Genomic DNA, 24,818 nt, shown 5'->3' on the forward strand with positions numbered 1-24,818 from the left:
CTCTGTCTCCAGCTGCGCACTGTTGTGCACTCATTTATCCCTGGCCTCAGCGTGACCTCTGTCCTGGCCAGCAGTCACCAGCAGAACGTGGAAAGGCTGCCAAGAATCGCGCGGTAGGAACACACCTACAGCCACGTGTGCTGCGTGAACCCACGTGCTCGTGGTGTGGGAACCAATCCCTGATGAGCAGCAAATTTGGCGGCTTCCGAATTTTAGCTAGTGCAAACTGTGACAAACTTGTGTAGTGAAGTCTCGCCTACACCCTTCGTCGCTTTTCAGGGATTAATCCTTAAAAGGGAAATGTGGAGACCAAGTTCATGTGTTCAAGGCTTGGGATACATAAGCCGGAATTTGTCCTAATCGCTCTGGATGGCAGCGACAGTCGAGGCACATTTGGATTTGGTTTATTATCACTGATGGATCTGCCCCTCGTGACATTCCTGATGCTTTTAAGTTCTCATTTCAGAATAGCACGGGTCGCCTTTCTTTCTTCCAGTTTTCATTTTATTAGTGAGCCATACTTTTTCTTTTGCTGCTTAATACCATTTCTTTTCCAGCCATCGGCTTATTTCGGTGGCTGCTTGCTCCTCCCGGCTGGCTCCCGCTCGGTCTCACTGTAGCTTCACGTCACCGTATGCCAGGAGCTTGGTGACCCAAGACACGGTATTTCATGTCCTGCAAGCAATAAGTCACATGAGCCTGCAAAATCACGGCCGTGCCTTTCTGTGCAGTGACTCTCCTTTGTCACTACGCATGAGTGAATGAGATTCTCTTCCTAGTTCTGTGCCTCTCATATGAACTATATCCCATCAGCAAAAAAAAGTGCTGGTTTTCTGCTTTTAGTGAGTTTGCAGACTTAAAACTCTGAATTAGGCTTCCCCTTTACTTTCCTTGTTGACATTTGACCATTCAGTACTCCATGCCATTAATAAATACTCTGTTATATACTACTAGATCAGGGTTCCTCAGCCTGGCCACTCTTGACATTTTGAGCCAGATAATTCTCTGTTGTGGGGGCTGTCCTGTGCCTTGTAGGACGTTATCAGCATTCCTGTCCTCTACCCAGTAGATGCCAGCAGTACCCCTTCCCCCCGGTTGTGACCACCAACAATGTCTTCAGACATTGCCAGTCGTTCCCTTGGATGATAAAATCCCTTCAGTCAAGAACCACTGTATGAGACTGTCTTTCAGGGGTGTATCAGCAAAGATATTAACAAACAAGACTATGGGATTCTCTGAGGCAGGTTGGCATGTCAAGGACAGAGTGCCTTTAAAAGGAAGGTAATGGAAAAAGTAAAAAGAAAGTAATGGAGAGGTTCCTGGCCCAGGTTTTCCTAGATGTGGATGAGAAGTTAGGAGCAGAGAGAATTCTAGAGGGGTCTTAGCGGTGTTCTGGTTGGTTCTTTCACAATGACTGGGAGAAAAGGCGGATAAGCCTGGTGATGTGGCCCAGCCTCGATAACTCTGTGGGGCACAGCACAGTGGTGTCATCGTGTAGGTCTCTGGAACAGGGCAGTATCGCCGGCCTCCCTCCCACCTCTTCCTAAGGGGCGGGTGGTTCTGAGCAAACGATTGTGGGTGCCCGTCACCCTCACACAATGCCCCTTGGCTCCACACTGACAGAGAATCAGCAAGGCTATCTATCCCTGAATCTCTTTATTCTGATACTTGATTCAGAAAAGAATCCTGCCACTTGAACATAGGTTTCTAACCTCTCAAATGCAAAACGCTTTGTGTCTTCAAGGAGAGCCGAGAGACCATGTGTGCCGCATAAATACGGCTCCTTGGCCACCACCTCTGTCCCGTTTTTGCACGGATTCCGCCCTCCCTGTAATCTACGTCTTCCGAACAGCGACCAGGGGGGTTCACACACCTGAGCCACCCTCTTCTTCAAAATTCCCAAGAGTCAACATAAGAATCATCTCTCTCCTGGCTCTTTAGCATCACTCCGAGTTTCTTCATAACCAGAACTTCTATCCCCTGCCTCCTTTTCCCTTAATCCCCCCAAAAGCTGGAAGTGCTAAGGAAACCCCGTCGAGGGAAGATCTATTAGCAACTCGGCTGTTCAAACCAAGCCAAGCAAAACCGGCAGACAGAGGATGGACTTGTGTTTATGTTGTTGCTTTTTAAAGTATGTGTACAGGCTGACGCCTGATTAAACGGAGCCCGGTGTAAGAGGACATGCCTGCCAGTTCACATCTCTGAGCTATCTTCTCTTCTGACACACGACGTGTGCCTTCAGCTGGGAGGGAAGAGTGGGATTTTAAGGTCAATGTTCCCCTGCTACTGAAGATCCACGCAGTTTCCTTGGCCTGTTGTATATTTCACCCAGATCCCTTCGGAACAAAACTTGGCCTGCACAAGGGTAGTGACGGTGATGCCCTCTCAATGGTGGAGAAATATGGGCAACAGAGATGCGTCGCAATGGCGAAGAAGGCTTTTCTGTTTGTGAAGACACAGCCGAACAGGAGAAGCTCTTCTCCTTACGTGGCCTTGCACGGCTGCGACATGGAGAGAGGAGCGGGGTATCTCTGCACCTCTGGACTGTAGACGCTTCCCCCAGCCTTGGGGAGCTCTCCTCTGCATCTCTGTGGAAGCCAGCCCAGTGTGACAGAACGGAGGCTGGGCAGTTGGAAACTTGGCAGAAGGGGAAGAGCTGAAAGGCTCTCGTTAATTTTTCTCACTAGTAGGGGCTTTTATGAATGCAATAGAGCGCTCTGTGAGCCACCATCCCTGAGAGAAGCCCATGTTTACAAATTCTTGGTTTAAAGGGGCGCCTGGGTGGCTCAGTCGGGTAAGCATCTGACCTGAGCTCAGGTCATGATCTCAAGGTTCATGAGATCAAGCCCCGCATCGGGCTCTGTGCTGACAGCTGGGAGCCTGGAGCCTGCTTCAGATTCTGTGTCCCCCTCTCTCTCTGCCCCTCCCCTGCTCATGCTCTGTGTGTCTCTCTCTCTGTCAAAAATAAATAAGCATTAAAAAAATTTAAAAACAAAAACAAAAAAAAGCACAAAGTCTTGGTTTATGGACATCTTTGCTTTCTGGTTTGGGAACGTTCGGATTTTTATCCCCAACTTACACCGTTCTCTTCATATAAGGAGAAAGTGGCTTCTACTCTCTTCCATACTGCAGCCAACTAAGAAACCTTTTAAATAGAATTTAAGCTGCGTGGGGAAGCAAAAGTATGGAAACCAAGTCCAAAGAAAGGCTTTCACCTTGTTTTTTGTTGGTCCTTTTGTTTGTTTAAGCCACACATTGGACACAGCCCCGCACCTGTGTAACTTTCTTCCCAAACGGACATTTCTTAACTGTGGCCAGTATATCTCTCCTCCCCTGACTATGACCATAGCAGAAACATCATGTCCAAAAGTCAGCAGCTCCTTGGCTTGTAGCACAGAGGCTTGTTATTCTCTTCCTTTCCAAAAAGATTTAAGCATTACCTTCTTGAACAGAATACCTTATTTTCAATTCTATGCAGTTTTAGAAAATGAATGATAGAGACTGTTGATTGATTTGCTTTATTGATGTCAGTCATACAGTTACACATTTAAGATCAGTAGAGAAAAGCGCTGATGGTATGTTATCGAGTGTGGCACTATTTGGGGCGATAAAACCAATTGATTTGCTCTGTGATTTACTGTCAACATAATCCTGCCACGCACTCTCCTTGCTTTGCTGACAGCTTGTCCCCGAGAGAGCTTCATGGCGGAAAGGTCATGGGGGAGCCAGAAGGATCAGAAGGATCCTACTACACCAAATGTACTTAATCCTTACTGTGATTATGGCTTAGTCTGCTCAGGCTGCCGTAACAAAATACCAAAAACAGTGGGCGGGGGAGGGAGGACTTAAACAACAGAATTTTATCTGGAAGTCCCAGATGAAGGTACCAATAGATTTGGTGTCTGCTGAGAGCCTCTTCCTGGTTCACAGATGACCCCTTCTTGCCACACCCTTACAAGATGGAAAAGAGAGAAACTCTGGGTCACTTCATTTCTTTATAGGGACACTAATCCCAACATGGGGGTTCCATTCTCATGACCTCATCTAGACCCAATCACTTTTCAAAGGCCCTGCATCCAAACACCATCAGATTGGGTGTTGAGGCTTTTAACATAAGAAATTGGAGGAAGGGGGCCACAAACATTCATTCCAAAGCATTATCCTTTAAAAAAAATCTGAAAGACTCTGGTGTAATGCACTCAGTTCTTAGCTTCTTGAGCTCTAACTGTATATGTAAAATTCTAAATTACTACAAACCAGACAATTGAGTGAGGGCAGTGTTAATGCCAGAAATAAATTCTCTGGCATTTTCTTCCTGTGTAACAACACGTGAATCACCTGTACAAAGTGTAGTTTGAACATTTAAGTAATAACTCTAAGAATCGAGGGCTTCTAGAACTTTTGCAATTTTTGTTAAAATATAACCGATGAAAAGAAAACTGTGCACAAAACTGAGGAACGTTAACTCTCGAGCATAAAAGTAAAATTTACTACCAAGAATAAGGGAGGGTTTCACTGAAAACTTCCCCCAAGCCAGATTTTTTTTTTAAACCGCATAGGCCTTTCTCCTTTTTCTTTTGCTTTCCCTTTAGCTACTCTCTGCTTGATTTTTAATCTTCAGCCTGATAAATGAAGATACGTAAATATGGAAATATATGTATATACATAGAAGTGTGTGTATGTCATAATTTGGCAGTAATGCAGATAGTAAATCAAAAATATTCTGCTACCTTTGCTCCTGTTAGTTTCCTGGAAATATTTTGTCTTCTTGATTGTGACCCGTCTTTGTCACAAAGAAAGTTCTCTGTCCTGACTTGATGACATTTTGCATCTTTATTTTTCTCATATTTCAAGCTCTTAGACAATGTTTGGTAATGTGCCCTCAAGATCTAGTCCAAAACAATTTGCTTAAGGCTTACAAATTCAGTCCTGTGTTCGTAGGACTACATAGCTGGATGATCAGTGGGTTGATTATATGAAAGATGTAGCCACAACTTGCCTTCTGTCCATGTGCTAGTCTTATAGCAAGTTTAGGATGGATGCATCTGGTGTTTCAATTTATAAATGATGTATTTCCACTTTGGTGATAAAATTGCATATCCCATGACTTGTCACAGAGCCTCACTCCAGAAGAAGCTTAGCCCTAAAAGTTTGCATGGGCGGAGTGTTCATGACCGAAGTCAGATCCTGATGTCACTGTCACCCTAGGGTCCTGTTGGAGTTGATTTTCCAGGCAGCATAATGTCAAGTACATTGGCACACTCTTAGAGAAGACTTCAGGTCTTTTTATAGGTGGTAAAAGTCTATTTTTAATAGACAATTGATAAATCTTTCCCTGTTAACTCAGTAAAAGTTTGAAATAATGTACCCAGATAAAAGCCACACACATTGAGTGGCTTTGAAATAACTCTTTTTCTTTGGTATTGACACACCAGGGTGCCGTCAATGTTCCGAAATAGCAGAGAATCCCCTTTGAACTTCATTTCTAGTTGCCACCAAAGATTATCCGTATTCACATCAGTTTTCCTTTTATTTCCTTCAGATTCTCTTTGTAGCCATTAAGAAAGGATTGTAATAAAAGATATTTAAGAGCTACATAGATCACATGTCAGAGCAGAAGAAAATTGTCTACTGATTTAGCCATTTATCCTATTTTATTGTGAAGAAGTTAGGAAAGGAGAACAAGATGAGCCCAGCAAATGATAACATAGCTCCCTTTTGTTCTTAGAGTTTGGCTATCGCATTTTGTAACCAGCGTGCAAATACTACTCCTGGGCACCTCCAGCTGTTACATTAGTTCTTCGTACATGACAGGGAAATGCCATGCCTATTGAGTTTCAAATTGCATAATATGATTGTTCTGAATATTATCAAATCTTTATTTGAAGACAATAGCTTAAAGGTTTGAAGGGGGCACCTGGGTGACTCAGTAGGTTAAGCTTCTGACTCTTGATTTCAGCTCAGGTCATGATCTCACGGTTCATGCGTTTGAACCCTGCATGGGGCTCTGTACTGACGGTGCAGAGTCTGCTTGGGATTCTCTGTCTTCCTCTCTCTCTGCCCCTCTCCTGTTCTCTCTCTCTCTCTCTCTCTCTCTCTCTCTCTCTGTCTCTCTCTCTCTCAAAATAAAGAAATAAACTTCAAAAAAAAGTTTTAAGGAGATGACCAAATAAACCATGAAAAAAAATCTTATATAAAGTAATTTTCCATTTCCTGTTGCACCAGCAGAGACATTCAGTTCCCCAAACTGGTTTCTCTGGACGAGTCAGTATTACCCCTGCTTCATCATGGAAGTCAGCAAACCTGCAGAATGACTGGTCTCTTTCCCTGGCACTACCTTTCTACCCAGTGTAGCGAGCCCTTCTCAAATAACGAACCAGGAGTAATGTGACAAGGCTGGTTCACTTCCAATGTTGTTACTTTTTGTACTTACAAGAAATGTACTGGTTTCATTAGTAGGCTTGCACAGGCGCAAAGTCATTTCGGAATGGTTTAGAAGTGGCTTTGGTTAAAAGCATAAGCAGATTCCCCCACGTTGAGTGCCCTTGTTACAACGTTGAAATTGAGTGACACTCTCATTGAAGATGACCTTTTGTGGGATGTCCAACGTCCATCCTTGGGATATTCATCTCTGAGCTTTGGCCTTCGCTTAAACTAAGCTGTGGCATAGTTGAGAAAAAGAAGACATGAGTTTTTAATTTTTCTTGTAGAAAATAATGCAATTCTTAAAATGATTTGTGACAGTTAAATAACTTTACACTTTCCCTATCAACACTTCCATCTTTATGTTCCAAGGATATGAAGTAAGCTTGTGCTCCAGTAAAATTTTTAGAACTAAGAAACACAGGTTTTGAAATACAGTTATGATTGTGTATTTATACATAGATGTGTACACACATACATGTACAGATATGGGCCCAAATATGTGCAGGGAAGTTTAGTATATGTCATTTAGACTATATGTTAAGCAGCTATTAATAAACACAAATAAGGAGTAAAATAAATTAGTGTCCCTACCCTGAAATTGTGAAGGATGATTTTGTTTTCCTGGGACTTTTCTCAGAAGTAAATATGCGAGTATTTTTTCTAAACATAGGGTTTACTTCATTTCTACTCTCATTGTATTTATTGCCTTTATCTTTCCCAAAAGACAAAGGTTGTTTGTGATCAAAGATCAGAATCACTATTATAATTTTTCATATTTTTAAAATCCTAAGAGGAACAGAAAACTTGAACTGTGGAAAAAATGAAAGACATGAACACTTTGTTAATGAGTTTTTATTACCATGCGTGTTTCTGTGGCACATTTTACTTGCTGTAAAGCACAAACCACATACCGCTTTGCATCCTGCTTTGTTCATTTTACTTTTATTATTTGTCCAGACACATTGCTACACGGTCGTCATAACTACCATTTTTAATGGGCTGCTGATATTCCCTTGTGCAGTAAGTGGTAGTTTTGAAATTATTTGTTTTAATTTTTAATTACACATTCTCTTATTATTCATTAGATCCAATTCAAAGCCAACTGAATGATCAGAATCGCCATAAAATCTAGATTTGCCGTTAGCTAGGTCAATGCATCTGATACGTGATAGCAATTGTCTCTTTTTGTGATGTCCATAATGCAGTGATGGAATTCAAAGTCCGACAAATATGTATTTTAGGAGTTATATAAGAATTTATCAGCTGGCACTTAGGCATAAGAATTGAAGGCATTTGAGTGTTGCTATGTACTCTGTTATGCTAGTAGTATGCTAACTGTAAGACATGCCACCTTGATCTTTGGCTTTCATCCACTCTGCCCACCAAAATTAATTTATTTCCTCTTCCTTTTAACAGCAATGTGCTGGCACCGTTCTTACAGAGCTTATGCGTTCTCCTGCCAATTACATTCACTTATGTTCATGCTCTACAGCCTTTCACTTTCCATCCTAAGCTCTTGGTGGACAGGAGTGGCTCCCTCATTTTTGGCTTACGAAGGCACTACCCTGCGCGCAATTGATGTTCACCAAACGTCGTGTGTGTTTTTGTTTCTGTGTGTCACGTTTACAGAAGGCAAAGTTGGGAAGTGTAACGATGTTAAAAATGTTTACTCTCTTATTTTTTTTCCACCAGTGGGATGGAGTAGGACCTCTTCCAGACTGTGCAGAACCACCAAAAGGGATCCAGATGCTGTGGCACCCATCAATAGTCAAACCCTACCTCACACTGCTCTCTGAGTGCTCAAACGCAGACACGCTGGAAGGGGCGGCAGGTGCCCTGCAGAACTTGGCTGCAGGGAGCTGGAAGGTATGACTAGTTCATTATCATAAAGAGGAAATCTGGAATTATGAGCACGTCCTTAGAAAGGAATAGAAATCCAGTTGTGAGATATGCAGTTCCAATACAGTCTTTGAGGATGTTAGAGAAAGACCAGTTCCATTGAACTGTTGGACATAGAAAGGTATTCCTTTTAAAAAGTCTCAAGGGCTCGGGAGTCCTTGAAGATCACTACAAAGTATAGATGAATAGATGTAAGTCTGGTCATTGAAAATGCTGTGATATGCTTTCCATTCTATCTGTGTAGCTGAGCTATTTTGTTTTCAGGGGAGATTGTGACATGTGGATGCTTTCCCAAGCTCTGTTGTTTCCTGTTAAGGGAGCTAATACCCAAGCACCTTGTTTCAAAACCCGTGCAAACCCCTATAATGTTGTAGTTGGTCCAGTCCCCAAAGGAAAAGAACCTCTTTCATTTTTAACCTACGGGCTTACAGAGTAGAATAGTATTGCTGGGTCTCTTTGGCCAGAAGGGACAATGGGGAAGGAGATTAGGAGATTAGGAGGGCCTTTTTCTCTGAATTCTTGAAAATACACACTGTTCCTGATTGGTTTTCATGGAAAATTTCCACGACCCTCATTTTGGGTAGAAAAGGATTCACCATAGCAAAGAATTCTTGAGTTTAGTCACTAACCATTACATGAGCTAACTTGTCTTATTGCATAGAAGAGTGTAGTCAAATGGGAGAATGAGGGCATATGGGGAAAATATCAAGAGAGGAAGTTTGAACCTCTGCCATCCATTTTTCATGTCATTTAATATAAAAGCCTGGGGCTTGGAAGACACATAAATCACTGTCTCGCATTCACTTTCTTTAAAACGATGTTAATAAGACACAGAGAATTCTCAGAAGCTCAGTATCACAGGCACTGCACATACTGTCCTCAGCATTGTCACACAACTACATCCTCCCTTCTTGCTCTAGCTTCCAATATCTGCCTTCTTGTGTCTTCTCTGTCGTTCTTTATTTCCACTGCTGCAGCAATGCCTTCTTTCTCAGGTGGGACATCCCAGCCCTTGGGGACAAGCCCTGACAACACCTCCCAGGAGCTGGCTGCTGACATATGGGCAGACCCATCCCTTCTTTTGAGAGTCTTAGGAATGAACATCACTGTCTCTTTCCTCCCCGTCCATAGGTGTCCCCAATGTTGCTCAGAAGGAATTCAGGCTGGACTAGACTTGAAGTGAAGTTACCTTTTGCTTTCAACCAGAGAAAAGTTTCAAAAGTTGAGTCACGTCAGGAGGAGTCTCAGAGTAGGGCCTTGCATGACTGGAGAAAAAATAATAATGGAAATCACTTCCTTGAATGAACCCTTCGTTCGATCTTGTCTCCCTCTAAATTTAAGAGGCTTTGATTCAAGTTACAACTCAAACTTAGTCTCTGCCTTTTCTGAGCTTTGTGACCCTGAGCAAATGATAGTGCCTGATTGCTCGATGTGTCAGTTTCAGACAGAGAATACTGTGGCTGCTTCATGTCACAGCTTGCAGATCAATCCTGACACTAGATGCAAAGATGGTGGCAGGATGCCACAGGCCAATGGGCTGTCATTACATGTGGCCCAAAGTTTGGTCAAAGTTACTTATCAGAAGCATTTGCCATCCTAATAACTCTAGAAAAATGGCGTAGTCCTCAGGCAGAGCAAGGGACTGCTAAGGAATATTTGTGTGTAGTTATAAATATATAAATATATGTATATTTATTTACTAAGAGTTTTCTTATCAAAATACAAATGCACAAGCATGCATAATAGTCAATCATATTATCTTCATTTACTGTATAATGTATTAACACACCATATTAAATGATAAGGAAATATGTGGGAAGGGAAAGTAGACAATCCATAGTGATGATTTAAGGTCATCATTAAGCCAAATACTGATAAATTGTTATAATTTTTAAAAGATCAAAAATAACTTGTACAAAAACCAAACAGAGAAATCCTTCCTTTTCAAAATAAAAAAAAATATTTTTTTAAGAAAGAGTCTTCACTGATTAACAGATTGATTAAAGACTCACAATGGGATCAAGTTTCATGCAGACAGTGCTACCATCTGAAACCTAGAGTACTAAGAATGTATTTTTATAGCAACTGTTGAAATTTAGTGGCATTTTTTTAGTGTCCTTAACTTTTTATGACCCAAACAAAAGCAGAAATGTAAAGTGTAAAGCACCAGAATTCTGTATAGAGACAGCTTTTTATAGACCTCATCATGCGAAACAATAACTTCTCTTTATAGGAAGATCACGCCCACTCTTTTTCTGTAACAAATTGACTAGCAAACTAGATCTTCAGAATGGTCTTAAATACTTTTTAAACTTTAAGAGACTCATTACTTGGTTTATGAGCATCAGAGAAAGCATAATGGTATTATGGCAGAAGCAGAGTGATACATTTTTTTCATAGTCAGCATGGACTTTGGTTACTTTTTTTTTTTTCCACTTACAGCACAATTATTTTGTTTGTCACAGAATATCAAAACAATTGGATATAGTACTTTGGAGATTTCCAAAATGTGAATGAATGCTCTTTCAACTCGCATTTATGGGTTATTTCCGTTGTAATTGAACTTTATGCAAACCTAGGGTTTGAACTATAGAAATACATTCTGCACTTATTATTAAGTCGGATACTTTAGATATTTTTGTAGAGTCCATTTCCCCCTAAAATGTGACCATTTTCAAAGAATCTATTATTTATTTTATTTACTTTCTAAAAAAAGAGAGAGTAAAGAGATACTTGGATATTAAGCCGTTAATATTTAATGAGGTAACATGATAGCAACATAGATGTAGTGAAGAAAGAAACAGAATCTCTGGCCATGTGGCCAAAATGAATAAAAAATAAGAGAACTGGGAAATTTGAGACTTGTCCCTAGAGTCAGGGGCAACAGCCTTGACAAGGACAGTGAATTAAGTGGAGCTTAGAAGTTGGAGTATCATGTAAACGTGAACCCAGGCATCAGTGGAGTACAGCAAATAAAAGTAGAAACCATGGTTTGACAGTTGTCTTATTCTAGTTAATGGTGTGATGTGAAGCATAAAGTTTAAATAAAAAGAAACAAAGTTTTGAAAATGGTGCATGAAGCATGATGCCTAGGAGGTAGGAATTGGGTCAGAATAAACACAGAGGTTATCTGAAGATCCTGCCCAATCAACAGGCTCCTAGAGACAACACATTCAGTTGGACATGATGACCAGCCTGAGGCAGGACAAGGATGGGCCCAACCTAAGGAGGAGGAGATGGAGAGGATCTAGGTCATTACCAAGTCACTGGCTTAATCACACATGACTTAGTGATTTCTTCCCCACAAGACCCCAGTAGCTAGTCCTGATAGCAAGGACTGCACTTGTCTTGTAAGTGCCATATACACCCAAATCCACTATAGAGTAAACCTGGCGCTTGGGAGTTTGGCATTACTTTCGTCATCATCATTGAATGATCTGATTTCCAAAGCCGTAAGTTACAGAAACAGCTAAACCTGGGGGGACTTCCAGCCAAGATGCCAAGATGAAGTGACAAGGTCCAGGTTTACCTACCTTTAAGGAAGAATAACAACAACAACAAATAATCTAGAGATATATAACAAACAATGGTTTTTAAGACACCAAGCATTAGTCAGTGAAGGACAGTGATCTAGGAGAGACAGAAGACAAGCAAGGTGAGCCCTCCAATTGCTCCAGAACACTGCCTTGAGAGTCTACAGACCATGGCCCAAGCCCTGGAAACTCCAGAGGAGCTCAGCAGACACTGAGCCTAGGAGAGGGAGCTGGGAATCTGGGGAGACAGGGCGCCTGGAGTTCGTAGGACAGAGTTCCAGAGAGGGAAAGCCACACACAGAGGATTCCCCTCAAATATTCAGCAGGGAATTATCAGTGAATGCATGTGAGGTAAATGCCCAAAGCAGAGGAAAGAAGCTCGTGCAATTAGGGAGAATTAAACTCGGCTCACACAGGGATGGGTATAGTGTGCCTAACGAAGAGCCAGACAGGAAAACCTCGTACTTCATGGGCCACTGGGTATGTGCTCAGGAGGGTCTTGTCTCCTGATACTAAGCATATAATTAGCCCTGGACTAAATATGACCTGGTCTCTCCTATAAAATCTTAAAAGTAAGATCCAAAAGTAGCAATAGTTTCCACATTAACTGAATCCTAGAACAATGCTTAAAAATATCTGTAGGAATGCAAAAAGCATGCAGCATCCAGCAGATTAAAATGAAGAATGTCTGGCATCTTAGTTGAAAATAAGCTTACAACCAAATAAAGAGGAAAATGTAGTTCATAATAAGGAGAAACAATCATTCAAAAGCGACTCAGAACGGACACAGAAGTTAACATTAGCAGACAAGCAGTTGCTATCAACTGTGTTCTCCATGTTCAAGAAGTTAATTAGAACATGGAAAGTAAGTAAGACTCAAATAAAACCTCTAGAGTTGTAAATACAATGAAATACAATGCATGAAATAAAAAACACATGGGATGGGATGGGATAATAGGAAGGTTAGCTATTGCAGAAGAAAAAGATTTACAAACTGAACAGAAACTACCCAAAATGAAACACAAAGAAAAAAAAAACCCATAAATTATCAGTGAGCCTCAAGTGGCCTGATACACATGTAATTAGAGTCCTCAAAGGTGGGGTGCCTGGGTGACTTAGTTGGTTAAGCATCTGACTCCTGATTTCCGCTCAGGTCATGGTCTCACAGTTTGTGAGATCGAGCCCCTTGTCAGGTCCTGCGATGAGAGCACATAGCCTGCTTGGAATTCTCTCTCAATCCCTCTCTGCCCACACTCTCAGTCTCTCAGATAAAGTTAAAAAAAAAAATTCTTAAAAAAAAATCCCAAAGGAAAGGAGAGAGAAAGGAGAAAGATAAGAGAACAAAAATATTTGGAGGAATAATACCTGAAAATTTCCCAAATGTAATGAAAACCCTAAACTCCCAGATCCAAGCAGTTCAAGAAAACCCAGGCAGAAGCATGAAGGAACCGTACTAAGGTGCATCAGTCAAATTGCTCAAAATCAGTAGTAAAGAGAACATCTTAAAATCAGCTAGAGAGTAACATTGTGTGTCAACTGCACGCAAAAAAAAAATTATGACTCATTAAAAAAAAAGGCAAGTAGAAGAAAAAAAGACTTGTCCTTACAAAGAGAAGAGTGACAGCTGATTTCTCATCAGCAACAATGACAATGAGAAGACAGTGAAGCAACATTCTGAATCTGCCGGGGCCAATTACATATAAAACTGATTCTGGTTCGGTATCTACCAGGCACAACCTGTTCTTAAAGGAACCCCAGGGGCACAGATTATACCTAGGACAGTTGTAATACGATCAGGAACCTAATCCCCATTTGAGCACAGTTTAAGACATGGGCTAACCTGGGAACTGGCGTTATTAATTATCTGAGCAGGTGGGTCAGTGGGAATTCAAACAAAAACTTCAGGTTAACTGTTCTTGCATCATCAGAGCTGTGGGGCTCAGGTCTTGCCACTCAGTATTCTGTTCTTCCAGTCCAGAGGATAAGCAAGTATTCATCGGCCCCGTGTCAGGGTCTAACCCCACACACAGGGACCACAGGATTAAGGGATTAGTTTGGCTTTAGAAAAGACCAGTAAAGGAGCACGTGAGCACTTTAAGCCCTAACAGTGTTTCTGTGGAAGTGGCTACAACTTGCTGGCCCTTTCAAAAATTGTGGTAGCTTTGATCCTTTTTATTAGTTCCTTTCAGTGGAGAGTGCTATTCTTAAATAATAACCACTAGATTCTAAAAATTAACCTAATATGATCTTTCATCAGGTAAACACTTTTTTACTCTCCGATTGTGAGCTGTTAGTTGGAAAACACTTGAAACAGGAAGCTGAATTTGACTTGGTACCTTCCCCCTGGTACCTTCCAGTATAATAAACATGTAAACGAGAAGTTCAAAAGCCATTATGGATGCTATGGTAGGAATGTATACACAAAGGTGTATGTCTACACTAGGCACAAGAGTGTTCCTGGAGTCGGTTTTACAAGGAAGAGGTCAGGAATGAGGAAGTACACTGCCAACGTCACTAGCTAACACCTTAGGGCTAGGAGTCCGTGATTAGAGTTCACTGTAATACGCTAGCAGATCTCCTTTAAGAAGGATGCTAGCGGCCATAGCAAAGAGGTCCCAAATACGCAAGGGCTAATTCAAGATAGAAGACAGAAGTTATCTTCTCTGATGTAACAGGTATGGGCAGGTGTGTGAAGAGGGAAGCTCCCTTCCATGAATTAATTCACCCCGGCTCACGACAGCCGTTCTGCCATCTTCAACACGTGACTTCCAAGGCTACTCTTGTGGTCGCCATCTACCAGCAAGAAGCGGAAAAAAACACAAATCCACAACCAGGAATGTTCCCTTACGAGAGTCAAGATCTTACGTGTGTGTCCCTCTCGCATAATCTGGGCTCAACTCCTAGCCTCCAGTAGACAAATGCTTTCTCTACATTCATAGTCCCCTGACATTGAAAACCAATTCCCAGTCGTAAAGTAATCTGAATCCAGATTCAAAAAGAGGAAAATTCTTCATTCTGAAGGGACAGAGATTTGGTAATATATTCAATTTATGTTACAAAATAAAACTGTTAACATCTTTGTAAAAACCAATGGCACTTTAGGTACCTCACTAGCCAGGTCTTCAACCAAAGGTGTGCCTTGTATTTGCAAGACGGAGAGGGTTTGTATCAGCACAGTCCCTCCAGACTGTGCTTCGTGTCCCCCGAAAAATATGTTTTCTGGATCCAAGAGAAAAATATGAGATGTAACTCCCTCTCCCCATGAATCACCATGTTTATAAAGAAAAAAAAGAAGGATGCAATAAAGGAAAAGCTTTCTGATTTAGCATCTAATAAGTGAGGATGAGGAACAATTAAATTACTTTTATTTTGTTATATTGAACAAAGAATCCCTGAGTTCTTCCTGCCTACACTTCCCAGTCACCATCTTTGCTGTCAAAAAAGCAGGGGAGGAAGCAGATTCATTTGAACACTCATTCTTGTCCGTGTCCCCTTCCCAGTGGGATGTTTACACAGCGCTGTCACTAGAGAACGTGCCAGACTCTTAGAATAAGATCTGTGGCATCCTTCCACTCAGACACACCACGCCTGTGATCTAACAGTGTCACATTTTGTTGCCCAGAAGGCATTTCTAAATACCATTTGCACACAGTGAAGACATATTTGATAACAGTCACCAAAAAAGACTCTGTGTTCAGAAAGGCCCATTGGTAAAGGTATGTTTTCTCATTGAGAATTGCTGATCCTTGAGACGGCCTGAGAGGTAGGGGGACAGGTGTACTTGTTACTGTCAGTTGAGTGAATGCGTCTTCTCCATGGCTTTTATGTGAGCTTGACCTTGTTTATTTGTTCTTACCACAAAAGCATATCTAAATGCTTCCTCCCCCCCCAGGAAATTCTCTTGCTTGCACTTCAATTTTCAGCATCACATAAACACTTGCAGTAAAATTCAGTCTTTGCACTAACCTGACTTACGTTTTAAAAATACAAACAAACACTTTACGTATGCAATAGCTGCCATTACCTTAATTAAACATTTTATTTATCAAACTGATTTATTGGTTTAACGACACAAGGGAGTTCCTCACTAGCCCTCTTCATTACAGATACAACTTTTTAAAATGGACTTTGAAAACAAAAACATGTAATCCTGCAACAAGATCTGAATTTAAACAGGGGACACCTATGTCCTGTCTCCACCACAGCCGAACCCCAGCATTTGAGGGCCTTGTGGTTAAGGTTCCCAGCTGCTTCATAAATCCTGTTGTGATCACCAGCCACCGTCCTGTATGAACATGGTAATTCAGTAGAAATCCACACTAGAGAGAATAATGTGACACATGCAACAAAAGCCACACCGTTTCTGAGTATTTTGAACATTCTTTTTATAGTAAACTGACAGAATGAGACGGAAGAAGGAAAATTTTTTTGATACTTTCTGCCCTCACATCGCAAGAATGAAGGACTGCGGTAAATAACATAGCATCATAAGTGAATTCAGAAACAAATTTCAAAGTCTCGTGGAATCTGTGCAAAATTCGTTGCAACTTATTCAATTTACAGCTGTCAGATTTTAGCACATTGTGGTCCTGTGACACTGGAGGATGCCAAAATGCATCTGAAAGGTGAAATTATGTTTGGAAGGATTTGGTTTGAAAACGTGACTTTTCTTTACCATATCAAAAGGAAACGTAGGGAATTTGATAAAGGAATTCAATGGGAAAACAGTCACGCAACAGAAAACCATTTAATCGCCGACTATGCTTCTAAACCAGGAGAACTTGTAAGGTATTCATCAAAAATATTAATATTTAATGCGAATAGAGATATTAATCAACAAAGTCAGAAGTTTAGCACCATCATGGGTTCAGCCTCTTAATAGAATATTTAGTACCAAAAAGAGAACACTATCTCTACTTATGTAGCAAACTATTAGGATTTCAAGAGGGAAAAGCTAGTTAAATTACGGTGTTGATCTTTTAGGAACATAAGTCAGCCTTAACCAGGGCTTAAGCAGGGGAGAAGTTTTTGGAAAAATTGTAGCCATCAATCCTGTTTATGGCTGGGCTGAGAATTTGAAAAGTGAAGCTTCTGAGAATCCACATCAGATTGAGGTAGCCTGAGTGGAAAGGGTTAAAAAGCATTGTCCTAGCTTTATTTTTTAAATATTTTTATTTATTTTTGAGAGAGAGACAGAGCACGAGCTGGGGAGCGGCAGAGAGAGAGGGAGACACAGATTGGGAACCAGGCTCCAGGCTGAAGCTGTCAGCACAGAGCCTGATGTAGGGCTCAAACTCACGAACCGTGAGATCATGACCTGAGCCGAAGTCCGAACCCACTGAGCCACCGAGACGCTCCTATCTTCACTTTATTACCAAATCCTCCATGGGGATAGTGAGGAACATTATTGAACAAAAACTCATGTAATTTTCTTTATTTTGTGTAGTTCAGTTTGGTTTCATCTCTGCACTTGCATTGTGTCCAATGCAAAATGGGAAGAAAAGAAAATAAACAATCTAGACGTTTCTAGGTAAACTCAATAAAATGCAGCTATTTTTCAGTCTCTTCAGGCTTAACACTTGGCCTTATTTATGTTTGTCAGCCTTCATCCTCTCCTGCCCCCTGCAGTTGATGCTAAACTTGGGGGGTGGGGTTCTTACAGAAATATCCCTGCAGGGGACAGGGATTGGGTGTCTGTTTTCAGTGTGGCATCATCTCTGTCCTAAGCTGCCTCTTGCCCAGGACAAACTTCCTTGTCCTGTTGGGCTCTCAGACGGGATATGATAGTTGGTGATAGGACTCTCACTGGTCCAAGGTTCTCTCCTGGCCCACACCTGCCCCCCCATAACTATTAAGCTCCCCTGAGATACAGCCACAACCTGTAAGCTCCCCTGAGACGCAGCCACATCCACTCCTTAACCCAGGCAAGCGCTGTCCACACCTGCTGTTCTGATGTGTCCTTTCCTCCTGGCCGACTAACCCCCCTCTGCAGCCCTGGGTCCTTAGCCTTTCCTCCTCAGCTGACTTACATGGCCCACACACTGGAGACAACAGAAATGCTCAGAGGCTACTCTATGCCACACTGGAGCCACAGGAGCCCTTTCCTGCCCCCCAAGTCTGTTGCCAGTGGCTCTGTGGCCGCTGCTCCATGATGATGCAAGGACTTCGCTGGTTCTTGAACAGACACTGCTGTGAGCAGGGTAGGCAGCAGAACCTCGGTCTTCTCAGCTCTCATCTTCCAGGGATCTTTGTCAGCCCCTCAGGGCACGACTTGTCTGGGGGGGGCATCCGGTGGCAGCCCCCACGATGCTCTCACACCTCCTGCTCCCTCTCCAACCCGGACCCTTTCTCTCCATGACTTGGAGGCTCCGTGTTGCCTGAGGAGAGGCCAAATTGTCTTCTGCCTATTCTCATCCCCTTCCAGATATGTCCCAACCTTTTACCTACATCTGTGCCTTCCACCCTTAAAGTCAATATTCACGGCTTTATGCTCTGTCCCATCCTGAAAACACCTGGGTCAAATAATGGCGGACCTTTCTTCAGGGAGAGCCGTAAGCAAGGAGAAGGAAGAGCATTCGGTGGTTTGAATTGCTGTCACATCACATGCACGGAAGCATCCTTTCCTGGCACAAACGAGGCCTTTCTCTTTGCCATTCCAATCATACGTAACTTCTTGTATCAGATCTGCTAAGTCTGGACAAGCTGCTCTCAAGACAGGGTTGAAATGCCCAGTAGTTCCATTGATAGCACTTGAAGGGTCTTTAACTCAGGAGTTTCGAGGAGTGCCAGATGGGCTATTTATTGCAAGTCCTAAGTAATAACATCCCCTATTAAACCAAGATTAATTGGTGCATTTGTAAGGATTATATCAACCATGAGTGCAGATGTCTTTCTGAGAGGCAGATGAGAATGGAGGCCAAGCCCACCAACTCTGGGACAGCGCTCCCTGGGTTCAAGACCTGCCCAAGCGTCTGCAGGCTGAGAAGCCTTGCTGTGGCTCCCTTGCCTCATCTGTAAAGTGGAAGTTACCATAGTGGCTACTGCATAGGGTAGAGATGGGGATTAAATGAGTTAATACGTATAAAGACATTAGAGCAGTGCCTGACAGTTGATTGAAGTGTTAAGTTTGTTTTTGAGGACTCATGGCTCTCCTGGGATCATCACTGGGAAAGCATCTCACCAAGAAGAGTTTGAAACATATCTGTGCTCTTTTCTCCTGGACCAGATCCTTCTCCTCGTCTTTCTCCTCCTCTACCATCTTTCTTGTCATTCTCCCCCCTCCCCTTCCTCTTCCTCTTCCTTCCCCTCTTCCTTCTTCTCTCTTTGAATCATCAAACATCGTCTCTTCAGTTCATGGACCACTTTTCTTAAAGGCATCCTGGTCCATGCCCTTCCCTCTACACTGACGTGTTCTGTGCACAGTGCTCTCGTATTCCATTTACGGGAAGTTAAGGTTCCACCCAAAGAGCCACTCAGCCACAGTGAGTTATGAGGCATTTTTCTCTCTTGTTGAGCTGTTTTTATGCCAGCAGTACTCCTACTTTGTTCCTATCACCAAACTTTTGGCAACCCGCACACCTTTCTAAGCACCACAGAGGCTGCCATGCTTTTCAAGGCAACTCCCTTCTTTTCCAGAAAACCTCTAAACGAGCTTCATGTTTCTGTGTTGAGTGCACCTGTGAAACATTCCCCAGTTACTGAATTCCTTTCCCTCTTTCCACCCCTGCACTCTTTTACTCCTTCTGCTGGGTTTCATACAGGTTACACGCATGGCTTACACGTGATCTACTCCAAGACTGATTACTACGTAGAAACCATCACTGTTGTGTCACTTTGCATGTCAATAAAACTTGTGGAAACTTGCAACATCTCTTGAGTGGAATGTAAATAACGTATTCTGAGTCATCTTGTATGGAACTAATATTGGGAATTTTTCCTATACAGTTGACTCTTGAACAATATGAGTTTGGACTATGCACCTCCACTTAATCATGGACTTTTTTCAATAAATACATCAGTACTATAAATGTATTTTCTCTGCCTTATGATTTTCTGAATAATATCCTTTCTTAAGCTTACATTCTTATAAAAAAAATACAGTATAAATACGTGTAACATACAACCTGTGTGTTAATCTACTATTTGTCTTGTTGGTAAGGCTTTAGGTCAGCAGCAGCCTGTTACGTTTTGGGCGAGTCAAAAGCTTTATGCAGATTTTTGACCACATAGGGGGTCAGTGCCCCAAATCCCGTGTTGTTCAAGGGTCAACTGTATGTGCAAGCACACAGGACTAAAAGTGTCAAAATAAAAGTTCTTTTCTGTGTATCAATAATGTAAGATCAAATCCATTATCTGATTATCTCTTTTCACTTAGGGAGAACATACCACTGTTGTTGACCATTTTCCCATGCCAAAGAGGCATATCTGTAACTCAGACACATTTGGGCCTATCTACAGCCATTTTTTGTTACTCCAAAATCACTTCCCAGGAAGGCTTAAGGATTGCCATTATTTTCCAAACACCAGATCATCTTTCCATCCAACATGGGAGGGGTGTAATAGCTGAACTTCTAAGAAGAAAAAACAAAGTCCAAGCCTTCCTTTCTTGGCTCATTTCAGATATGGCCAGGTTCCCCTCTGTCTACGTTTGGAAGGATGAAGGAGAGGGCGAGGCAGTGTCTGGGAGTCAGTAATGTACGAGCCAGCATCCTGGGCCTAGAAAGAGGTGCCAAAAAGGTCATCTTTAGGGCTTATGCTTCAGCCTGCTCAAGTGACTGAGAACGCTCCCTGTGGTGTCTTAAAAGGTCCAGAATATCACCCCAGCAGTAAAGTTTATCATTGACGTTCATCTTACAATACGTAGACATTGACCCTACATCTGATTTCCGTTTTCTTCTTTTTTCTAGCTTCTCTTCTTAGTTTTAGGGAAGAAAGCCAACAATGAGTGGGCTGCATAAGCTCAGGTTTCTAGTCTTTTCCGGGCACTGGAGACAAGAAGGTTCACAGGTAGTGGAGGAAGTGGATGAAAAGCATATCTCAGCATGTCACGTTGCAAGTGAAATTTCTGATGCCACAAAGTGGTTTTGTACTGTCTTCACGAGGGGCCTCCCTCCCTCAGAAGGGATATCCCATCCAGACACCCAAATTTCAATGAGAAGTTTCCAAACCTTGAGATTTTTGTATGTCTAAGGATTTCTGACTGTTGCTCCCTGAGAGTGGGGCTGTGGAATAGTCCATTGCAATCAAGAGATGCTTTAGTGAATTCAGTCTGTTTCCCCAAGCCCCTCAGGCTTCCTAGAGCTTGAAGGACAGAGTGGGGGCAGGAGAAGAACCATACAGTGTGAGTTGATGGTGATAAGAAACTATGTGAATGTGACTTCTGACGTAGGACAGGATGAAGTTGTGTGTGTTTTTTAATCTCATATTTCATGCAGGGCTGGGCTGAGGATGTGGCAGGCATGGCGTATGCCCTACGTTCACTGCCAGAGGGGGCTCCCTGCCTGCCACAGGTGAGAGCCAGCTCTGGGGTGCCTGCCCTAATGGGAATGGGGGATGGAAGGGCCCGGTGGGGGAGGGGTGGGGACTTGGCCCCACCTTCGGTGGTTCCCTGAAGGACTCTGCCACAGAATCCAGAACTTCATGTCGTGAATGCCATTTTCTTAAACCCTTACATTGCTTGGTTTTTAACGTGCACACTCTTCTCTGGAGTACTGTACAACAATATGAAGTATATATGTGAATGTCCGGAAAATGTGGACCTCCCTGCATTCCATTAAATGAATCTGAATGCTTTATCATCCTGAAGTTGCAAATCCGTTTCAGATAAAAAGTAGGTGTGTTCCATTAAAGCCGACAACCACCAGTCCAAAACAAATTGTATGTCTTACTTTATAAAATGGACATTGAATAATGGCCCCAGACATAATACATTTGGATCCAAATGTTTTCTTAAAAACCTTTGACGGTTTTTACTCTTGACTTTAAGTGTCATGTTTACCTCTCCTCACCCTTACCTTTTTCTGACTCATTGACTTTTTATTACTCAGCCAACAACTTAGTGACCGTATGTTCACCAACTCACGTGTGTGCCCCACCTCCAAATGCAAGTCTCTTAAAAAAATGACCTGTCCTCAACTTTTTATCATTTTCTACCTTTTCCGGAGTTCTTTTTTATTCCTCCTAACACCAAAAAACCAGCCCACCCTTCCTGTCCTAGCATTTCCTGTCCTAGCCCTTCCTGTCCTAGCCCTTCCTGTCCTGGCCCTTCCTGTCCTGGCCCTTCCTGTCCTGGCCCTTCCTGTCCTGGCTCTTCCTGTCCTAGCCCTTCCTGTCCTGGCCCTTCCTGTCCTGGCCCTTCCTGTCCTGGCCCTTCCTATCCTGGCCCTTCCTGTCCTAGCTCTTCCTGTCCTAGCCCTTCCTGTCCTGGCCCTTCCTGTCCTGGCCCTTCCTGTCCTGGCCCTTCCTGTCCTGGCCCTTCCTGTCCTAGCCCTTCCTGTCCTGGCCCTTCCTGTCCTGGCCCTTCCTGTCCTGGCCCTTCCTATCCTGGCCCTTCCTGTCCTAGCCCTTCCTGTCCTAGCCCTTCCTGTCCTAGCCCTCCGCATCTTAAAGCATCAAGTGTACACATCACACAAATGGCTTGCCCAAGTCAAGGACTGCAAATGCCAGCATCAGAGAAATAAGCGTGGCTAACTGATCAACCCCAAAGCCTCTTGCATATACTGAAGGCAGAAAATAAAGTTAAGACATTTCAGTACATGCCTACCGCGTTCAGCCCATTCTACAACCAGGTCTTGATAATTCATCCTCTTGGCTCCTATAAAACAGCCGTCTGAAAGCCTGCACGTGCTGTTAGCTTCTAGGGTTTTCCACCTCCGCTTCTAACGCCTTGGCCTTCCTTCTCATTGCAGTGGTCAGTATATATCCGAGCTGCTGTCCGAAAAGAGAAAGGCCTGCCTATCCTCGTGGAGTTGCTCCGAATAGATAACGACCGTGTGGTGTGCGCGGTGGCCACGGCACTCCGGAACATGGCCTTGGACGTCAGAAACAAGGAGCTCATTGGTACGTTCTCTGCAATTCACAGTGTCTCAGAATCTAAATGAAAACATTTCCCGGCAGGTGCATGTGGCCGAATCCATAGGCAAGACAACCGCACGTGCAAAACACAGTGCATTTATTAGAGGTCACGTTTTGTCAGCTGGCCGCCTTCTTTAAATCCAGTGCGCTGATTTTAGAATTTACAGGAAAATGCAATGTGTGTTGACATTCCTAATCCTTGCAACTTAAAAACGACCACAGTGCTCAGCACTGGATACCACTGTCCTGAGCCTCTACGTCTCTGTCTGGTTGTTTGCTTTCCACGTGGTGACCTGGGATTCTAATGGCTGCACGCCACATCTCTTCCCCTATCTGTTTGAAGATCTATTTTGGATTAGAGCATACTGGCCCTTTAATCCTATTTGTGAAAGACTCCTCTTCCTCTAATTCGGTACTCAAGAAATAGGGGAGATCTTTTATTAATGAAGCATTAAGGAGATCGTATATTCATCTATTTATTCGATAGATGTTTATCCCTGACCTGCTTTGTTCCAGGCCTGTTCTAGGCTCGGAGATTTTATCAGTGAGCACAACAGACAGGAAGGCTCGCCCTTGTGGGGTTTATATTTGGGAGAAGGGAGAGATGCATCAAATAAAATATACATTCGCGTGAACTTGCCGGTATGTTAGAAACCCTACATGGGGTAAGGGAAACCATCATTGTGAGGCGGCGGGTTTTTTCATCGAGGTGAGATTCACATAACATTGTGTTAACCCCTTCAGAGTTCACCATTACCGTGGCATTTAGTATTTTCATAACGTCGTACAACTACCATATCTGTCAAATTCCAAAGCCTTTTCACCACCCTAAAGAAAACCCCGTAGCCGTTAAATAGGCACCGGCGTTTTCCGTCCTCCAAGACCCTGGCAGCCACAGTCTCCTTTCTGTCTCTGCAGACGTCCCAGTTCTGCATATTTCATGTAAATGGAGTCATATCGTATGTGAGCTTTTGCGTCTGGCTTCTTCCACTCAGCATAAGGGGTTGTGATTTTAAGTGGAAGGTCAAAGTCAAGGTAGTCGTGGGAAGGTTACATTTGAGCAAAAACTTGAAGGAGGTGAGAGTAGGTCTTGTGGACATTTAGGGGGAAGGGCAAACGGTGGGGGAGCTGGGAGCTGGGTGGTGAGTTCAGGGTCTTCAAGGGGCCACTTGTGTCTGGGGCAGAGTGTGGTAGGAGCCCAAGTGGGAGAGGCCTCCTGGTTCCTCCCCTCTGTAGGTAGGAAGATCCCAGGCCAAGGCCGATGGATGCCTGGAGGAGTGGTGAACCAGGAGACCTCCCTCCCCCAGAAGAGACACAAGCCTCCGCACAGACAATGTATTCCTGCTAGAGCATCTGAGATTAAAGAGGGGATTCCAGTAGGGTCTTTGGTCAATGCCTCATGAAGCCTGGCAAGCCTCCGTGCAGGTAACAGGTGTCAGTGGAGTTTGGGTAGCAGGGAGCTGGACCAGCCACCATGCCAAAGATTCACATGGTACCGACTCTGGGCCGGGGGAAAGGGAGAAAGTGAGTGAGCGTGGGCAGAGGGTCGAGTTTCCATTCCTGGGACAGTTGGGGTCCCAGGCGTGGGTCTAAATGTCATACACAAATTTCACATAGAGACATGGGTCTATTTGTGCTGTCCTCATTCCTGAGCATGGCGTTCCAAGCCCTTTGTGATCGGGAAACCAGATACTTTTTTCCTGCCGTTTCGTAATACCCATCATATCCTCCAATAAAATCAAAAGTATTTGTGGACCTTTGTCCATTATTTATTTACAGGGAAAACAGACTTCAAATCTTTGCCTAATAAATGCAAGTATCTTTTTAAGCTCGCACTTTGTTATAAATCATGAAAATTAGACTTACAATTTGATATTTGTAGTTAGT

General features: G+C 43.0%; 1 protein-coding gene across 4 annotated transcripts in view; it reads left to right on the top strand.

Annotated features, from left to right (window-relative positions):
• Window positions 1-24,818, top strand: part of CTNND2 (catenin delta 2) — a 925,778-nt gene that overhangs the window by 800,783 nt on the left and 100,177 nt on the right. For 3 of the 4 annotated variants that reach the window (XM_042953082.1, XM_042953076.1, XM_042953092.1), the window contains 3 exons: window positions 8,119-8,292; window positions 21,293-21,367; window positions 22,766-22,916. In XM_042953082.1, the coding sequence (XP_042809016.1) occupies window positions 8,119-8,292; window positions 21,293-21,367; window positions 22,766-22,916 (400 nt within the window). The remainder of the gene's footprint in view (window positions 1-8,118; window positions 8,293-21,292; window positions 21,368-22,765; window positions 22,917-24,818) is intronic. The other variant, XM_042953088.1, reaches the window with a different exon arrangement.

The sequence above is a fragment of the Panthera leo genome, chromosome A1 (assembly GCF_018350215.1).
Source record: "Panthera leo isolate Ple1 chromosome A1, P.leo_Ple1_pat1.1, whole genome shotgun sequence".
Taxonomy (NCBI): Eukaryota; Metazoa; Chordata; class Mammalia; order Carnivora; family Felidae; genus Panthera; species Panthera leo.